The sequence below is a fragment of the Schistocerca piceifrons genome, chromosome 9 (genome assembly GCF_021461385.2).
Source record: "Schistocerca piceifrons isolate TAMUIC-IGC-003096 chromosome 9, iqSchPice1.1, whole genome shotgun sequence".
NCBI lineage: Eukaryota > Metazoa > Arthropoda > Insecta > Orthoptera > Acrididae > Schistocerca > Schistocerca piceifrons.
Window position 1 is genome coordinate 19,402,061 of NC_060146.1, and position 18,470 is coordinate 19,420,530.

An 18,470-nucleotide genomic window follows, 5' to 3' on the forward strand; every position below is an offset into this window, starting at 1 on the left:
CGTGAATAGCTGGCCACGCGAGGGGGCTCCCATGATAAGCCAAAACCGCAGGCCATTTCTGTGGTATATATAATAGATCATGGCTGCCAATCTGAAGCCCATCGTTTGCCACTAATGTGCAGGCCTAAACATCAGATCTAGTCTCACCGATCTACCTGCAGGCTTGGTCTGTTTGTGGGTGGCATTCCCTATCAGAGGGGACACAGGCTAGACGTGTTAGACATGGCCCTCATCAAGGGCATTACATCGGCACTCAACACTGCCATTGAAAACGATCTGCCCTCAAACCACCAACTTGTAATACTATAGATTGAGGAAACGCTGCAGCACATGAAACTACAAAGGATGTTGGACTACAGGCGTGCGAATTGGACACTGTTCAAGGAAACACTCGATAGCCACATCCCATCCACACACGAAATTAACGAAACAGCGCAAATTGACGAGGCAGTGCTCTGAGTTATATCGCCTTCTGAATTCCCCAGTTTCTTCTACTGGGCCTAGGATCTTCCTGAGGATCCTCCTATCTCTGACTTCCAATTTCCTCATCAGACCTCTCCAGTTCCTGGAAAGACATTCTGTGGCATACAGGGTTTCTGGTTGTATGACTGATGTGTAGTGCTTAAGTTTCAGGTTGTGTGACAGGCATTTTTTGTTGTACATGTTCATAGTCAGTTGATAGCCTAGTTCCAGCTTGTTGACAGTCCAAATTTTTCTGATAAGTTGTGTTCAATCCATTTGGCAAGATACTTAAACTTCTCACTCCTTTTGATGTTTCCCTGGTCTAGTAATATCTCTCTGTTAGCTTCTTTGATGTTGGTGAAGAACTCTGTTTTCTCCAGCGACACTTGAAGATCCATGTTAGCTGCCTGGTTTCTGAGGCAGTTGACCTGCATTGTTCCCATTTCAGGAGAATCAGCGATCAGTGCCATGTCGTCTGCAAAAGCCAGGCGATCTACAATCAGTGCTTCATTCTTACGGCCCAGGTAAACACCACTCTGAACACCCAAATTGGTCAGTTCCTTGCGCCATTCCCTCACAACCTTTTCAAGGACACAGTTGAAAAGAAGTGGGGAGAGTCCATCCCCTTGCCTCACTCCAGTTTTTATCTCGAAGCTTTCTGAGATCTCACCTCTAAATTTGACCTTGGAATGGGTGTTGGTCAAGGTTTCTAGAATGAGTCTGTGGGTTTTGTTATCTAGTCCCAGTTCCTGGAGTATTTTGTTAAACGTTTCTTGATCAACAGAGTCAAGGCCCTTCCTGAAATCAACAAAAGTGACGACCACATTGCGGTTTTTCATCATGGAGTATGCCAGTACAGTTTTAAGGTTGAGGATCTGTTCAGCACAGGATCGGGTCTTCCTGAAGAGTCCCTGATATTCCCCTATTTGACTATCCAGTTGATCTTCTGCCCTCGTTAGGATGCCTTGGTGAGAATCTTGTATGTTACCAGGACAAGAGAAATTCCATGGTAATTGCTCAGATCTAGTTTACTGAACATATGTAACTTTCTGCTTGTTTTAGTTGTCCTTTGTAGTTTGGTAATCACTGTTGCCCCAACCACATCATGGTTGCTGGTACCAGTTTCGATTAGGGCATCCTCAAAGAGGTCGGGTCTATTTGTTGCCATTAGATCCAATATATTTTCATCATGGGTAAGGTTCCTAGTTTTCAGAGAAGGCACTTGATGTCTTATCATGTCTACCACTAATAAAACTGTAATTTTTACAGTTAATTATTGGACAATTAAAGTCTCCACTAATGATTACAGCATGATTGGAGAACTGATATAAAAGTGAACTGAGGTTTTCTCTGAAGTTTTAGGTTACATCAAGAGACGAGTCTGGTTCTTGATAGAAGCAGGGTGTATACTCAGACAAGAAAGAAAAAAATGCTGGATTTTTGCCAGATTTCCCTGTTAAACAAGCGCTTTTTCCCACGTGAAATACACTTTTTCCAAGGTGAAAAATATGCTTTTTCCATGATAAGTGATAGTATACTTTCCCTTGAAGCTGTAACAATATCAATGCTTTGAATGATACATGTTTCATACACCAGTGTAGAACTTCTGTTACTTCAGAGAACAAAAATACTCAGCAAAAAAAGGGGGCGGCAACATTTATGTTACAAATTTTTGTATTCTTGTTATGAAAGTATAGATTAAAATTCTACGAAACACAGCACATTAGTTTCTGAAGCTTGAAACTGAGATCAAAAAGCACTTTTATAAGCCAATCGTGGCTCATGTCATGTTATCTCACCAGCCAAGGACAACAGATATTCAAAGCATACGACACGAGTGCAGCCATGTATGGAAGTGAAACATGGACGATAACCAGTTTGGACAAGAAGAGAATAGAAGCTTTCGAAATGTGGTGCTACAGAAGAATGCTGAAGATTAGATGGGTAGATCGCATAACTAATGAGGAAGTATTGAATAGGATTGGGGAGAAGAGAAGTTTGTGGTACAACTTGACCAGAAGAAGGGATCGGTTGGTAGGACATGTTCTGAGGCATCAAGGGATCACCAATTTAGTATTGGAGGGCACCGTGGAGGGTAAAAATCGTAGAGGGAGACCAAGAGATGAATACACTAAGCAGATTCAGAAGGATGTAGGTTGCAGTAGGTACTGGGAGATGAAAAAGCTTGCACAGGATAGAGTAGCATGGAGAGCTGCATCAAACCAGTCTCAGGACTGAAGACCACAAAAAAAAAAAAAAAAAAAAAACGACACGTGATGTAGTCAGCCAATAGCAACATTATTGTTAAGTAGTGTGAACACACAAATGGGAAAAGTTAATGGTTTAAACTAATCTACATAGCGTAACTACCAGGGAAGCTAAGCTTTCACATATAATATTGGTCTTTTCGGGTGTGTTACACTTTAAGGTACATGACACAAATGCGTCAGTACAATTTCAAATAATAACATTAATTTCTGGTCTTCAGGGCGCAAAATTCTTCTAAGTGGCTGGTAATCAGTGTGTCATGTCTTAAATGAGAGTCAAATGCTCTGTGATTCAAGAAATTCATTGCACGTTCTCACACGTAACATAATTCACCTTGTGTAAAAGGAAATTTACTTTGAAAGTAACGCTTTTCAATGCACCTTTCACAATATTCTCCAATGAGCTGTTAAAAATTAGTTCATTTCAGCAGTTTCCAGAGAGCACCAGAAAACTAGTGTTACTGTGCGTGGGCAGCTACAATGATTTAGGAAGCCTATATATATATATATATATATATATATATATATATATATATATATATATATATATGAGTTAGGGAAGAAATTTTCTTCCAGTGGCATGTGTGCAGAATAACCAACAGAAGCCATATACAACTTCTTTAGTTTAAACTTGCTGTAGTATTGCAGGTGTAACTTGCTCAATGGCGGCACACCTTCTTGCTCAGAGTTCAGGTAGAGAAGATGGCACAGGAGGTACAAACACCATATCTTTTATGAATCCCCATAAAAAAGGGAAAAAAATCAAGTGGTGTAAGGTCTGGTGAACGTGGGGGTAAAAAAAAAAAAAAAAAAAAAAAAAAAAAAAAAAAAAAAAAATCAGTTCCAGGCTATTGCAATGTTTAATGTGGATTTTCACTGCCCCAAATCCTACAATTATGTGTGTTAACCTTGCCAATTAAATGAAAAGTCAGCTCGTCAGAAAAGATGATTTTGTCCAAGAAATGTTCATCTTCACAGAAGTTCTTGCTAGTTATTTTATTAGCGTCTTTTATTGCTTTTATGATCGTCAAATTTTTAGTGTCTTTTATTGCTTGTACAATAATTGATCTGTACAGTTTCAAATGTAAACAGTTTCTTAACACATGCCAAAAAGTTGTATGTGGGACTAGAAGTTCACGAGATGCACAGCGGGTTGATTTTGTAGGGCTGTTGACAAAACATTTGTGTCCCTCACTCAATGACATTGCCAGATGTGCTTTGATGACCTGATGATTTCCCATGTCTTACCAAGCACCCTGTTTATACAAAACATTTATGCTACTCATAAATTGTAGGGCTAATAGGAGGATCTTTAGCGTACTTGGTACAGAAATTACGCTGAACTGTTGTTGCTGACTTCAATTCTTCAAACCAAAACACACAACTAGCACACTCGGGTCCAGTAAAGCCATCTTTAACACAACTGCTGCTAGTGCTCCTTACGGTGCGGTTCGGCACTAAAGAATTATGTGAGAATAAACTTGATGTATTTCCCTAGAATCGGACACTACAATCTCCTCTGTAGCTCCTATGAATTAATTTATATGAATTTTTAAGAATGTAAAGTCCTTTTTGAAACACCCGGAATACTGCATTGTGCTACCTTCCTAGATGTTGATCTCCTCCTCTCAGATGACTCCAGCCATGCGGAGTGGCCGTGCAGTTTGTGGCGCTATGTCACGGACTGCTCACCCCCCCCCCCCCCCCTCCCCAGAGGTTTGAGCCCTTCCTCAGGCATGTGTGTGTGTGTGTGTGTGTGTGTGTGTGTGTGTGTGTGTGTGTTGTTACAAGCACAAGTTAGTTTAAGTAGTGTGTAGGTCTAGAGACCAATGACTTCAGTAATTTGGTCCCTTAGGAATACACACGCATTTGAACATTTTGGGATGGCTCCATCTTCACCTCGGTCCACATTAAACCCATCAATCAACAACAGTACTTGCACTTTGACACATCCCACCCCTTCGACATAAAAAAATCCCCAGTACAACCTAGCCACCCATGGTAGATGGATCTGCAGTGATGAGGTGATGAGAACTCCCTCACCTACGAGGGTTGTTTGAAAAGTTCTCAGAATCACCACGAGATATCAGTGCTAGCACGAGTTGTTCACGTGATATTCATTGGACTGTTGCCTGTAAACACATGCCATGTCAGTGATCTTGGAAGAGAGCTGCGGTGATGACACGGCTCTTTTTGTTCCCGCCTAGTGATCTGTGAAGATGGAGAAAAATTGAGAGTCAAGCAGTGATTAAGTACATCGTAAAGCAAGATATTAAAGCAAAGGACATAATGACAATTTCCAGAATACACTGGGGAACTCAGCTCCTTCATATTCAACTGTTGTCAAGTGGAGAAATGAATTTAAAATTGGACGGGTCAGATTATATGATGATCCACACAGTGGTCGGCCAAGATGTGTTGCTACTAAAGAAATCATTGCAAAAGTGTACAAAATAATGGTGGAGGATCGCCAATTGAAAGTGTGTGGAATTGCTCACACTTGCCATATGTCATATGAAAGGGTATATAACATTTTAACTGAAGAATTAGAAATGAAAAAATTATCTGCATGGTGGGTGCAGCGACTCTTGACAGTGGCTCAAAAACACATGAGAGAGGAAATATCAGAACATTGTTTGGCCCATTTTAGGAGAAATGAACAAGATTTTTTGCACCAGTTTCTGACCACAGATGAAACGTGGGTGTACTACTATACCCCAGAGGCAAAACAATAGTCAAAGCAGTGGAAACATGCTGATTCTCTGCCACCATTGAAATAAAAGACAATTCCTTCAGTGGGAAAGGTCATGGCATCATGTTCTGGGATGCAAAGGGGATTCTGTTTGTAGATTATCTCCCTAATGTGTAAACAATTATTGGAGAATACTATGCTAACCTCTTGGACAAACAGCAGCAAAAGATGTGTGTAGAAAGGCCAGGTTTAGCAAGGAAGAAAGTCATCTTCCACCAAGACAATGTGCGCTGTCGCCCTGGCAAAATTACATTAACTAAGGTATGACTTGTTGCCACACCCACCTTGTTCACCTGATATTGCTCCATCAGACTTCCATCTCTTCCAAAAACTGAAAATTTTTCTTGTGAATGAAGATTCATTTTAAACAAAGAATTGATAGCCAGAGTTGACAACTATTTTGCAGGCCAGGAGAAAACTCATTTTTAAAATGGGATCAATGCACTGCAACATTGTTGGACCAAATGCATTAATCTACAAGGAGGCTACATTGAAAAATAACAAAAGTTTCAGTGATGTAAGTACTTTTTTTCTATTCTATTCTTTTCAAACCACCCTCGTAGTATGCTGACCTAATTCACAAACAGATCTCCCATGCCATATCCCAACACATGCCTGATCCTCACATTCATCCCAAGAACCAACCACAAAGAAGTCCCCTCCCCCCCACCCCCTCCTATTTCCCAGTACCACCCAGACTGGAATGGCTGAACCACATCATTCATCAGGATCAGGGCTTTGGTTATCTATCACCATACCCTCAAATGAGGGACATCCTACCCAAGGTACTTCCAAACCCTCCCAAAGAGGTCTGTGGAAGATCCAGATGTAAAACCTGCCCAGTTCACCTACCCAGCACCACCTACTGCAGTCCCATCACAGTTGTATTCTGCCCCAGCAGAGGCCGGGCCACCTGTGAAAGAAGCCATGTTATATACACTATGTGATCAAAAGCATCCGGACACCCCCAAAAACATACGTTTTTCATATTAGATGCATTGTGCTGACACATACTGCCAGGTACTCCATATCAGCGGCCTTAGTAGTCATTAGGACATTGTGAGAGAGCAGAATGGGGCGCTCTGTGGAGCTCAAGGACTTTGCATGTGGTAAGGTTACTGGGTGACACTTATGTCATACGTCTCTACACGAGATTTCCACACTCCTAAACATCCATAGGTCCACTGTTTCCAATGTTATAGTGAAGTGGAAACATGAATGGACACATACAGCACAGAAGCGTACAGGCCGACCTCGTCTGTTGACTGACAAGAGACCACTGACTGTTGAAGAGGATTGTAATGTGTAACAGGCAGACATCTATCTAGACCATCACATAGGAATTCCTAAGTGCATCCCTGCAAGTACTATGACAGTTAGGCGAGAGGTGAGAAAACTTGGATTTCATGGTTGAGCGGCTGCTCATAAGCCACACATCACACTGGTAAATGTCAAACGACGCGTCACTTGGTGTAATGAGTGTAAACATTGGATGATTGAAGAGTGGAAAAATATTGTATGGTGTGACAAATCATGGTACACAATATGGCGATCCAATGGCAGAGTGTGGGTAAATACCCGGTGAACATAATCTGCCAGTGTGTGTAGTGCCAACAGTAAAATTTGGAGGCGGTGGTGTTATCGTATGGTCATGTTTTTCACGGAGGGGGCTTGCACCCTTTGTTGTTTTGCATGGCACTATTAGAGCACAGGCATAAATAGATGTTTTAAGCACCTTCTTGCTTCCCACTGTTGAAGAGCAATTCAGGGATGGTGACTCAATCTTTCAACACAATCGAGCACCTGTTCATAATGCACGGCCTGTGGTGGAGAGGGTTACATGACAATAACACCCCTGTAATGGACTGGCCTGCACAGAGTCCTGACTTGAATCCCATAGAACACCTTTGGGATGTTTTGGAATGGCGACTTTGTACCAGGCCTCGCTGACTGACATTGATCCCTCTCCTGAGTGCAACACCCCATAAGGAATGGGCTGCCAGTTCCCAAGAAACCTTCCAGCACCAGAATGAATGTATGCTTGCGAGAGTGGAAGCTGTTATCTAGGCTAAGGGTGAGCCAACACCATACTGAATTCCAGCATTTCCGATGGAGGGTGCCATGAACTTGTAAGTCATTTTCAGCCAGGTGTCCAGATACTTTCGATCACGTAGTGTACCAGCTCTGCTGCAGTCATTGCTCAGTGTTTTACATTGGTGTAACAACAAACCAGCTGTCACATAGAACGAATAGCCACTGCTAAACAATGTTGGCCACATTGTGTCACAATGTGCACCAGAGTGCAACACGTGAGATTTCAGTGGCTGCTTCACAGCCTGTGCCTTCTGGATCCACCAGCTTTTCTGAGCACATCCTTCGTTCCTGCAGTCTTCCTGGCATAAACCTAAACTAGCTCATCACCCCACTATCTCCACCCCCTACCCAATTGTGTGTGTGTGTGTGTGTGTGTGTGTGTGTGTGTGTGTGTGTGTGTGTGTGTTTTGTGTGTGTGTGCGTGCGTGCGTGCATGTGTTTTTCCTGTTGTTGTTGTTTTGGTCTTCAGTCCTGAGACTGGTTTGCTGCAGCTCTCCATACTATTCTAACCTGTGCAAGCTACTTCATCTCTCAGTACCTACTGCAGCCTACATCCTTCTGAATCTGCTTAGTGTATTCATCTCTTGGTCTCCCTCTACGATTTTTACCCTCCATGCTGTCCTCCAATACTAAATTGGTGATCCCTTGATGTCTCAGAACATGTCCTACCAACCGATCCCTTCTTCTAGTCAAGTTATGCCACAAGCTCCTCTTCTCCCGAATTCTATTCAATACCTCCTCGTTAGTTAAGTGATCTATCCATCTAATTTTCAGCATTATTCTGTAGCATCACATTTCGAAAGCTTCAATTCTCTTCTTGTCTAAGCTACTTATCATCCACGTTTCACTTCCATACATGGCTGCACTCCATACAAATACTTTCAGAAACAACTTCCTGAAATTTAAATCTATACTTGATGTTAACCAATTTTTCTTCTTCAGAAACGCTTTCCTTGCCATTGCCAGCCTACATTTTATATTCTCTCTACTTCGACCATCATCAGTTATTTTGCTCCCCAAATAGCAAAACTCCTTTACTACTTTAAGTGTCTCATTTCCTAATCTAATTCCCTCAGCATCACCCGATTTAATTTGACTACATTCCATTATCCTCGTTTTGCTTTTGTTGATGTTCATCTTATATCCTCCTTTCAAGACACTGTCCATTCCGTTCAACTGCTCTTTCAAGTCCTTTGCTGTCTCTGACAGAATTAAAATGTCATTGGCGAACCTCAAAGTTTTTATTTCTTCTCCATGGATTTTAGTATCTACTCTGAACTTTTCTTTTGTTTCCTTTATTGCTTGCTCAATATACAGATTGAATAACATCAGGGATAGGCTGCAACGCTGTCTCACTCCCTTCCCAACCACTGCTTCCCTTTCATACCCCTCAACTCTTATAACTGCCATCTGGTTTCTGTACAAATTGTAAATAGCCTTTCGCTCCCTGTATTTTACCCCTGCCACCTTCATAATTTGAAAGAGAGTATTCCATCAACATTGTCAAAAGTTTTCTCTAAGGCTACAAATGCTAGAAACGTAGGTTTGCCTTTCCTTAATCTTTCTTCTAAGATAAGTCGTAGGGTCAGTATTGTATTTTACGGAATCCAAACTGATCTTCCCTGAGGTCGGCTTCTATCAGTTTGAATTCGCGTTAGTATTTTGCAGCTGTGACTTAGCAAACTGATAGTTTGGTAATTTTCACATCTGTCAACACTTGCCGTCTTTGGGATTGGAAAAATTATATTCTTCTTGAAGTCTGAGTGTATTTCGCCTGTCCCATACATCTCACTCACCAGATGGTAGAGTTTTGTCAGGACTGGCTCTCCCAAGGCTGTCAGTAGTTCTAATGGAATGTTGTCTACTCCCGGGGCCTTGTTTCGACTCAGGTCTTTCAGTGCTCTGTCAAACTCTTCACACAATATCATATCTCCCATTTCATCTTGATCTACATCCTCTTCCATTTCCATAATATTGTCCTCAAGTACATCGCCCTTGTACAGACCCTCTATATACTCTTTCCACCTTTCTGCTTTCCCTTCTTTGCTTAGGACTGGGTTTCCATCAAAGCTCTTGATATTCATACAAGTGGTTCTGCTTTCTGCAAAGGTCTCTTTAATTTTCCTATAGGCAGTATCTATCTTACCCCTAGTGAGATAAGCCTCTACATCCTTACATTTGTTCTCTAGCCATCCCTGCTTAACCATTTTGCACTTCCTGTCGATATCATTTTTGAGACGTCTGTATTCCTTTTTGCCTGCTTCATTTACTGCATTTTTATATTTTCTCCTTTCATCAATTAAATTCAGTATTTCTTCTGTTACCCAAGGGTTTCTACTAACCCTCGTCTTTTTACCTATTTGATCCTCTGCTGCCTTCACTATTTCATCCCTCAAAGCTACCCATTCTTCTTCTACTGTATTTCTTTCCCCCATTCCTGTTTTTCCTACAAGCTTGAAAAAGGAATTGTATTCTGAAAGCTAGGCTTTTGTTTGTGTACCTATCAGCACTTCTGTTTTTTGGTGGGTTGTCTCCTTTATTCCAGAACTTCCTGAATTATCTTTGATGTTTTTTACAAAGACAATGAAGAATTAAGAAGCCTCTGTTCTGTGAAAAAGAAGTTTAGTTTTCTCTGCTTTAATGTAGTATGTAGTTTTGTAAAAAAAATCCTTGCTCTGGACCAACACTCACCCTGTGTACCCAGCATTGCTGCAAAAATATTTCATGTGATTCACATTTTTACCAGTGGTTTTTTGTTTTGCTGGAGCACAACTGTTCTGAAATTTCTACATGTACAACATTAATGGTCGTACAGCAACAATGAGAACAAAAGAAGTAAACGAACCAGAAACAAATGCTACTTTGACAATGGTATTCTCACATTCTCAGGGAGAAGAAAAAAAACTAACTTCTAACTGAAAATAGTAAACCCAGTGAAACAAATTCAAGGCCAGGGAAATTAAGTGTAAGTAGACATTCATTGAAGTGTGTCATAAGTAACTGAAAAATAATATAATTCCATAAAGTAACAGAGTAAAGCAATAGATAAAAATTTTAAGTAGTTGAGAATATACTTACCGTATTTACTCAAATCTAAGCCGCACTTTTTTTCCGGTGTTTGTAATCCAAAAAGCCGCCTGCGGCTTAGAATCGAGTGCAAAGCAAGCGGAAGTTCTCAAAAATGTTGGTAGGTGCCGCCACAACTTACTTCTACCATCGAATATATGTAGCAGTACACAGGCGTTAGTAAATAAATTTAAAAAAAAAGGTGGAAGACGAGCTTTTTCTTCTCCACCCCAAGTTTCGACCACTGCATTTTCATACATTATCCAACAAAGAAAATACAAATTCTGTATTGTTCATCTTCGAATGTAGCAGAATTTCAATGTACTACAAAAATCCGACTGTCAAGACTGTTTGTCATTATGGCCAACTCTATTTTCTGAATTTTTTCCTACCTGTGAGAGGAGATGGTTGCTAGTAGGAACCTGATGGAATGTGAATCACATGCAGTGTTCTCTTCACCATAAGAATAATACGAATATCAACATTTTGCCATGTATTCTTTCGTGTTTGCTGCTATCTCATTTAAATCCTGTCTGCCTAATAAACTACGAAACTAGAGTGAGACAGCAGCAAACGCGGAAGAATATACGTATCGTGTCATATTTATATTCACAATATTCTTATGCCTAATAGTGATACAGTCAGAAATGAAGCACAGCAACTGACTAGATTTTTAATTCTAAGATGACTCTAATTTCTGTGCAGAATTTGATGTACTAAAGAAGCGGCCGCAAAGATTTTCAAATGGAGAAACATTTTCGCCTAACTCTTGTTCAGAACATGTTCTATCATACGTAGTCTATTATTTGGTTCTTGTTGATCATTATCAAAGAAAGTAGCAGTGTAAGTAACAACAAATAGCAGTCTCTTGCCATTGTTTCGCTAAAGAGATGATTCCTCTCTCTCTCTCCCTCTCTCTCTCTTTTTTTTTTTTTTAATTGTAAGCGGCGGTAGTGCACACAAAAGCAAGCCATGCCGAGAGCGGCGACAGGCCGTAAATACGCACTATCAGAATGTGACAAACAATGCATGACACAGTACAGTAATGCATTTTCAGCTTAGAGTGACATAAACACCTATAACAAAGAAAACAGCACTTATCAGATCAAAGCAAAATAAGCAATCGATTCAAACCAGACAAAGCACGTGAAAAAGGAAGGGTACCCGTATAAATACGGACGGAGCACCTGACACATAGCAATGGCTACCTGGTAAACCTTAACTGCTAAGCTTAAGACTCGAACCAAACTACTGTAGCTGTATCGTCATTCATTCGACCTAAATTGTGTCTTATATTACAATGGACCAACTTTGTTTCGATTTGGAGGTGCGGCCTAAAACTTTTCTCTCCCCTTCAATTTCGAGTCTCAAATTTCCGGTGCGGCTTAGATTCGGGAAATATTTTTTCCTTTATTTCGAGTCTCATTTTTCAGGTGCGGCTTAGATTCGAGTAAATACAGTATATCTATGTCTGTATTCATTGTCAGTAACAACACGAGAGAGAATATTTGCCAGAGAAGCAATTCACAACGATTACACCAGCAATATGACAAGCACTGACATACCCAGAAGAGGAAACTCCACCAGGGTGGATGCCCTAAAAATTTTCAGTAATTTTTGTCTCTCTACTTGATTTTGTCATTTAAAAATTACAAAATAAAGTTATATAAGTAGCTGACAAAAACCCAAGTCCCAGTATAAAAGAGTTCTATAATATGGACAGTGTTAATTTTAGTATATAAGACTATTGCTGTACACTTTGATTCAGTATGAACATTGTGATTATAGCATTTAAGACTGCAGTCTCTTGATTTCACTTCACAACTGTTGTCTATATTTTATGAGGCTTATTTGATGTAAACTGGAGAATGGCCAGTAAATAAAGATTAAAAGTACTAAACGACTTGAGATGCATAGCAAAATTCTCTTAAAAGTTAACATCACAATAAACAAAATGAGTTAAAACATTGAAATCTCATAAAGCATAAATGCTCCATGGAGCAATTGCCATTTCACATTTGTAGTGTCTCAAGCTTTCAATCACCTCCTCCATCATCATCAGTGGTATGTAGAAGACTGTTAGGTACTATATTTAGTTGGTCAGATTATGTCATGGAGATGTCACAGTCATATAACTTCTATGGTACCAGAGGATATGTCAATGTCCATGACTCAAGCACATTGGTAATGATGCTGATTTTGTTATATGAAGGGTGAGTCAGGTTATTTTTCTATTGTCGTTCAGCATCAAGTGCCTATTCCCATGCAGCCACTGATGCAGTTTAAGTTGTTAATATACATTCTGATCTGAGCACCTCCTTTGATGAGAGACTCATAGTAGACAGCTGCATAGGATATTTCCATTTCATCAGACATAAACATATGTTTGTTCATAATGCTGTATTTGGTAACAGCAGATTTGTCAAAATTACAATATTTAATGTGGTATCACTGTTCTGAGCTGTGTTCTGAAATCATTTGTACTGCTTGACCAGTATAGCTGGTACTACCGTCACAAGGTACTTTATGTACTCCAGGAGCATTGAAAATGGTGCTGCCTTTTAACTGGGTGCAACATCTCTTTAATTTTCTTGGGTCATCAGAAAATGGAGTCTGCTCAGGACTGCACCCATTTTATTTGTGGTAGTTCTAAAAAAAGGAAGGGCTGCTACATGCTGATCATCTTATGATGATTGAGTATCTGTGTCCTTTTTTTTTTTTTTTTTTTTTTGAGGTGACTGGCTTAATATTTTCATCACTGAGAATAATCAATTTATGAACATATAATGTAATTGGATTGATAATAAAATCTACTCACTAAGCAGCAGAGCAATAGAACACATATATCAAAGGTGTTAGTTTGCAAGCTTTTGGAGCCAGTGGCTCCTCCTTCTGGCAGAGAGGTTGAAGGGGAAGGAATAGGGGCAAAGGAAAAAGACTGGCGAGGTTTATAAAAAGAGGTAAGATTTGGAAAGCAGAACCCCAGGTCAAGGGAGTTTTACCAGATGACATGAAACGGAAAAACTGATTTTTGGGTACTGCACTGGACAAGATGTGAAAACCTGAGGACTTAAAGGTGGAAGAAAGACCGGATAATAAGCAAGACAGATTACTGCCAAAACATCTTGCATGAGAGGGGGGGGGGGGGGGGGGAGTGAAAAATAGAAATGTCAGAAAATGAAAGCTGTAGAAAAGTAAAATGCAGTAAAGAAAGAAACAATTTCTGTGAACAAATGCTGAGACCAAAGAAATTAATGTAAATTAGGGCCAGGTGGGTGGTGAGAACTGTTAGTCATCTAACCACTTAGTACGAATGGGCCTAGCAGAGGGTGTATACTGGCAACAGACAGTATCCTGTTGTTCCAGAGCATGTTCTACAACATAAGTCTTGACCATTCACTGTTTCACTGCACATGCCATTTGGATTCTTCAACCAGCCACTAGTTCCTCAGAACTCTGCAGATGGGAACTGGCTCTACTACATGTCCTTGGTTCTTGCCACCCACCTGGCCTTAATTTATGTTAATTTCTTCAGTCTCAACATTTCTTCACAGTAACTATTCCTTTCTTCATTCCCTTTTAGTCCTCTATATTTTTCATTTTCTGAGCTTTCTATTTTTTACCATCCCCCCTCTCACCTCTATCACACACAATTCACATAGCTTTTTGCACTTGTTAACTTGTGCATGATGTTTTGTCAGTAATCTCTGTCTTGCTTATTACCCTGTCTTCCACCTTTAAGCTCTCAAGTTTTCACATCATGTCTGGTGCAGTCTCCAACAATCAGTCTTTTTCTTCTCATGCCATCCAGTAAGACTCTCCTGACCTGGCGTTCTGGGTGACTTTTCAGAACTCTAAACCTCAGCAGTCCTTTCTTTCACCCCTCTTCCTTCCGTTCAGCCTTTCAGCTAGAAGAAGGAGCCACTGGCTACAAAAACTTGCAGACTTAAGTACCTTTTATATGTATGTTCTCCTGCCACCACTTGGTGGGTGGACTTTTGTCTATATTAATATTTTCATTGTTATAGCTATTCTTCTGGAATAAGTTTCTTAGGTGTCTGGTCTCAGAATCTTGGTGTTCCTTTTCATACCAGCTATCCCTCACAAGGCTACTTACAAAATTTCACAATTCAGTATTATGCAAAGAATCTAGAGATATCCTTTAGTCCCTGTGTGTCATTACTATGGATACTATGATGACAAAATTACACTCACAGCAAGCTGTTCCAGCTCTGCCATCAGGTAAATGAGCCCATGCCCATTTCTTATCGTGCTGACAGGCGTCTGCAGGAAGTGGAGGCTACATGCCCGGGCAGCCATATTGCGCTTGTTGTGTGCATGAGTAAACTGCTTGACCATCCCAGTTCTGGGTGTTCTGTCAGCCTCTTTCCCATCCCTGTTCATATGCACACATGCACATCCGGCTGCCTGCCAGCAAACATGAATTGGAATGGCCTAACATACAATGTGCATGGAAGGAGTCATTCTTCCCACATTCCATAAACAATTGGAACAGTGTGAAATTCCAACATGCACCATGTATTTCAGTGATTTGCAGAGTATATGTGTAGATGTACTGCCACCAGCAAATTTCCTTTTCTTTGTTGATGCTTCTGGTCTGTTCCCTAATGCTTTTGGCTCAAATATGATGTTGAATATGCTGCAAGTTCTTCCACAAATGAGTCTGTGGAAGTTTAGGGATTGTCAGATAGCCCTCCTGTTATTGGATTAGTTGTGTCACATGCTGTTAGTGACAATGGGATAATTCTTTTGATATAAAAATATCCTTCTCATTTTGTGATGTAGATATTGTTTTGTTGTGTGCAGATAATGGTAAAAAATGTTTCCCCACAAGTGAAGGATGGCCAAACCACTGCCAGAAACCAAAGCTATGCCTCATCAGTTGGTGCTCCACAGTGTCCCTTTGTGAGTGCAGCAGGTGATACACAGCAGCGTCGCAGGCAAGAACTTGCAGCAGAGCTGAAACAGGTTAGTTTTTGACTAGTACTTTGAGTTTATGATAATTTCTCTCCACCTATCCGCTCGTGTGTGTGTGTGTGTGTGTGTGTGTGTGTGTGTGTGTGTGTGTGTGTGTGTGTGTGTGTGTGTGTGCGCGTGCGCGCGCGCGTGTGCGCGAGTGCTCTTTTGACTTACGATAATTACTCTCTTTCTCTGCCTCTTCCCATGTGTGGGTTTGTGGGGGGGGAGTGGTATTCACACATGTACATGTCTGAGTATTTCCTTTCCCACACAACTGGTTTGCAAGTTTAATGGAGTAAGTTATAAGTATCATGAAGTGTTGTATAGATATAACACAGTCATTAACTGAAGTATGTTGTACTGTGTGGTTATAATTAAAGTGCAGCTCGTCACACAGGTCAAGTGTGGGCTGTAATAATCACAAGACAGTGAAACTTAATGCTATTCTAATGCGTTAATGTGGAACATGTTTACACTGGAAAAATATTAGTTATAATTTGGGCAAGAGCAAAACTGGCACTGTGAATTCAAGAAAGAGATATAGAAATGTTTCCATATGCAATGGATCAATTGTGAATTGTGATTCATTCGTTTCATAACTTAAGTAATCTAATCATTTAATTAGAGTACAGGAGACACATCAAAATATGGTTTATACAATTTTATTGGTATAAAACTATGGTCAATAAGATGATTTAAATGTTAATGTAACTCTTTGTGAAAAGATACCTTCACATATTTACATAATAAGACAACTGATAGACTACATCCTGCTCAAATATTCAGTTCACCTTTCATGAATTCATCAACTCTGTAGTAGCATTGTAGCTGAAGTAGAGTATTGTGCAGCTTTCTTTTCAGTGAATCTAGGTTCATACTCAGAATGTTCTTGGCTTTTAGTTTGTTAATTTTCATTCCCATAAACTGGGGAGTTTGAGCATATAATTTTAAATGATGAGCAGGCAGCATAAAATTTCCTTTATTTTATGTATTGTAAGAGTGATCAAAGCAGTTCTCCTGGCATAATTCTAAATTGTTATGGAAAAAAAATCATAGATAGATTTTTAAATAATGGGCGAATTGATTTTCTTGGCTTGATTGATTGATTTCTTTATTAATCCATGTAACAATTTACATTGTGTGGATTTTGTCAGCAAAATCATATACAATACAATATTCCTACAATTATACACATAAAATTAGTATTTACACACATTTTGGAGGTATCTTAAATAAGTTTTATATCCTTATGTAATTTTCTTATAGTACTGTACGATTCTGGATTTCATATTATAATTATTTCCTCATGTATTACAATGCAGGCTACTTTAATTACACTACATGTTTTAATTCAGATAGTCCGTTACTGCGTAATAACTTTTATTTAATAAAAAAAAATAGTTTTGTTTTGAACTGTCCAATTGTGTCAATATCTTTTATTTTTTGGGGTAATTTATTATATAATTTAATGGCATTGTACAACAAGCTCTGCTGAGTTTTAACTTTATTTTTCCTCTCTAGATGCAGATTGTATTGGTTTCTAGTTTCATAGCTGTGGCTGTACAGTTATTTTGAATAATTCTTTTCTATGATTACAGTATGTGCATGAAGTTGTTTGGATTTGTAACTGACTTGTAACTGACTGGTAGTAGCTATGCTATGCAGTTTTCCTTGTGTCCATGTCAGTAGAATTAGCTAATATTTGCACTGCAAATGCAAAGCTGCATGTTCATTCTAATTTAAACTCTTGTCTGCATTTAATCCTAAAAATTTCGCAGGATCAACTTCTTCTAGATTTTGATTTTTGTGATTTATTTTAGTTTTTGTGGGATGCTGACAGTTTTCTTCTCAGCTGGACCACATGGGTTTTTGGGATGTCTATGGTTAATTCATTGAAATGAAATTAAGTTTCTAACTGATCTGTTGTATTGATGGTGCTGATAGGAATAGTTTCTGGCTCCTGTTCTTCAATTACTATAGTTGTGTCATCTGCAAATAAGACCGAAAGGCCATTTATATTGATTGATAGGTCATTAATGTACAATAAAAACAAAATAGGTCCTAGGATAGAACCTTGAGGAATAACTTGTGTTACTGACTTCCATTTGGAAAAGTAATTTGCTGCCTTTGTAGAAACAAATAAAGGTCAAACAAGTGAGAAAGGCATAATGTTGATGTGATTATTAACCAGTGCTTAAACATGTTCAGTATGGGCACCAGAAATGTCAACAAGATGCTGTACGGGGCCAGATTTGCAGCTGGTGTTAAAAATTGGAACTAATTTTTTTCCAGTGTAAATCAGTTCCACATTAATGCATTAGAATATCTACGAGGGCTATTCAGAAAGTAGGGAACATTTTGGCATTAAAAAATAACTTAAGTACAAGAAATACATTTTATTATACAGGGTGGTCCATTGATAGTGACGGGGCCAAATATCTCACAAAATAAGCATAAAACGAAAAAACTGCAAAGAACAAAACTCGTCTAGCTTGAAGGGGGAATCCAGATGGTGCTATGGTTGGCCCACTAGATTGCGCTGCCATATGTCAAACGGATATCAACTGAGTTTTTTTAAATAGGAACCCCATTTTTAATACATATTTCTGTAGTACGTAAAGAAATATGAATGTTTTAGTTAGACCACTTTTTTCACTTTGTGATAGATAGAACTGTAATAGTCACAAATGTATAAGTACATGGTATCATGTAACATTCTGCCAGTGCGGACAGTATTTGCTTCGTGATACATTACCCGTGTTAAAATGGACCACTTACCAATTGCGGAAAAAGTCGATATCGTGTTGATGTATGGCTATTGTGATCAAAATGCCCAACGGGCGTGTGCT

General features: G+C 39.5%; 1 protein-coding gene across 1 annotated transcript in view; it reads left to right on the forward strand.

Annotated features, from left to right (window-relative positions):
• The window catches only part of LOC124717202, a 154,704-nt gene that overhangs the window by 112,883 nt on the left and 23,351 nt on the right, over nt 1–18,470 (forward strand). Inside the window, exon 7 of the mRNA XM_047243981.1 lies at nt 15,469–15,630. Within this exon, the coding sequence (XP_047099937.1) occupies nt 15,469–15,630 (162 nt within the window). The remainder of the gene's footprint in view (nt 1–15,468; nt 15,631–18,470) is intronic.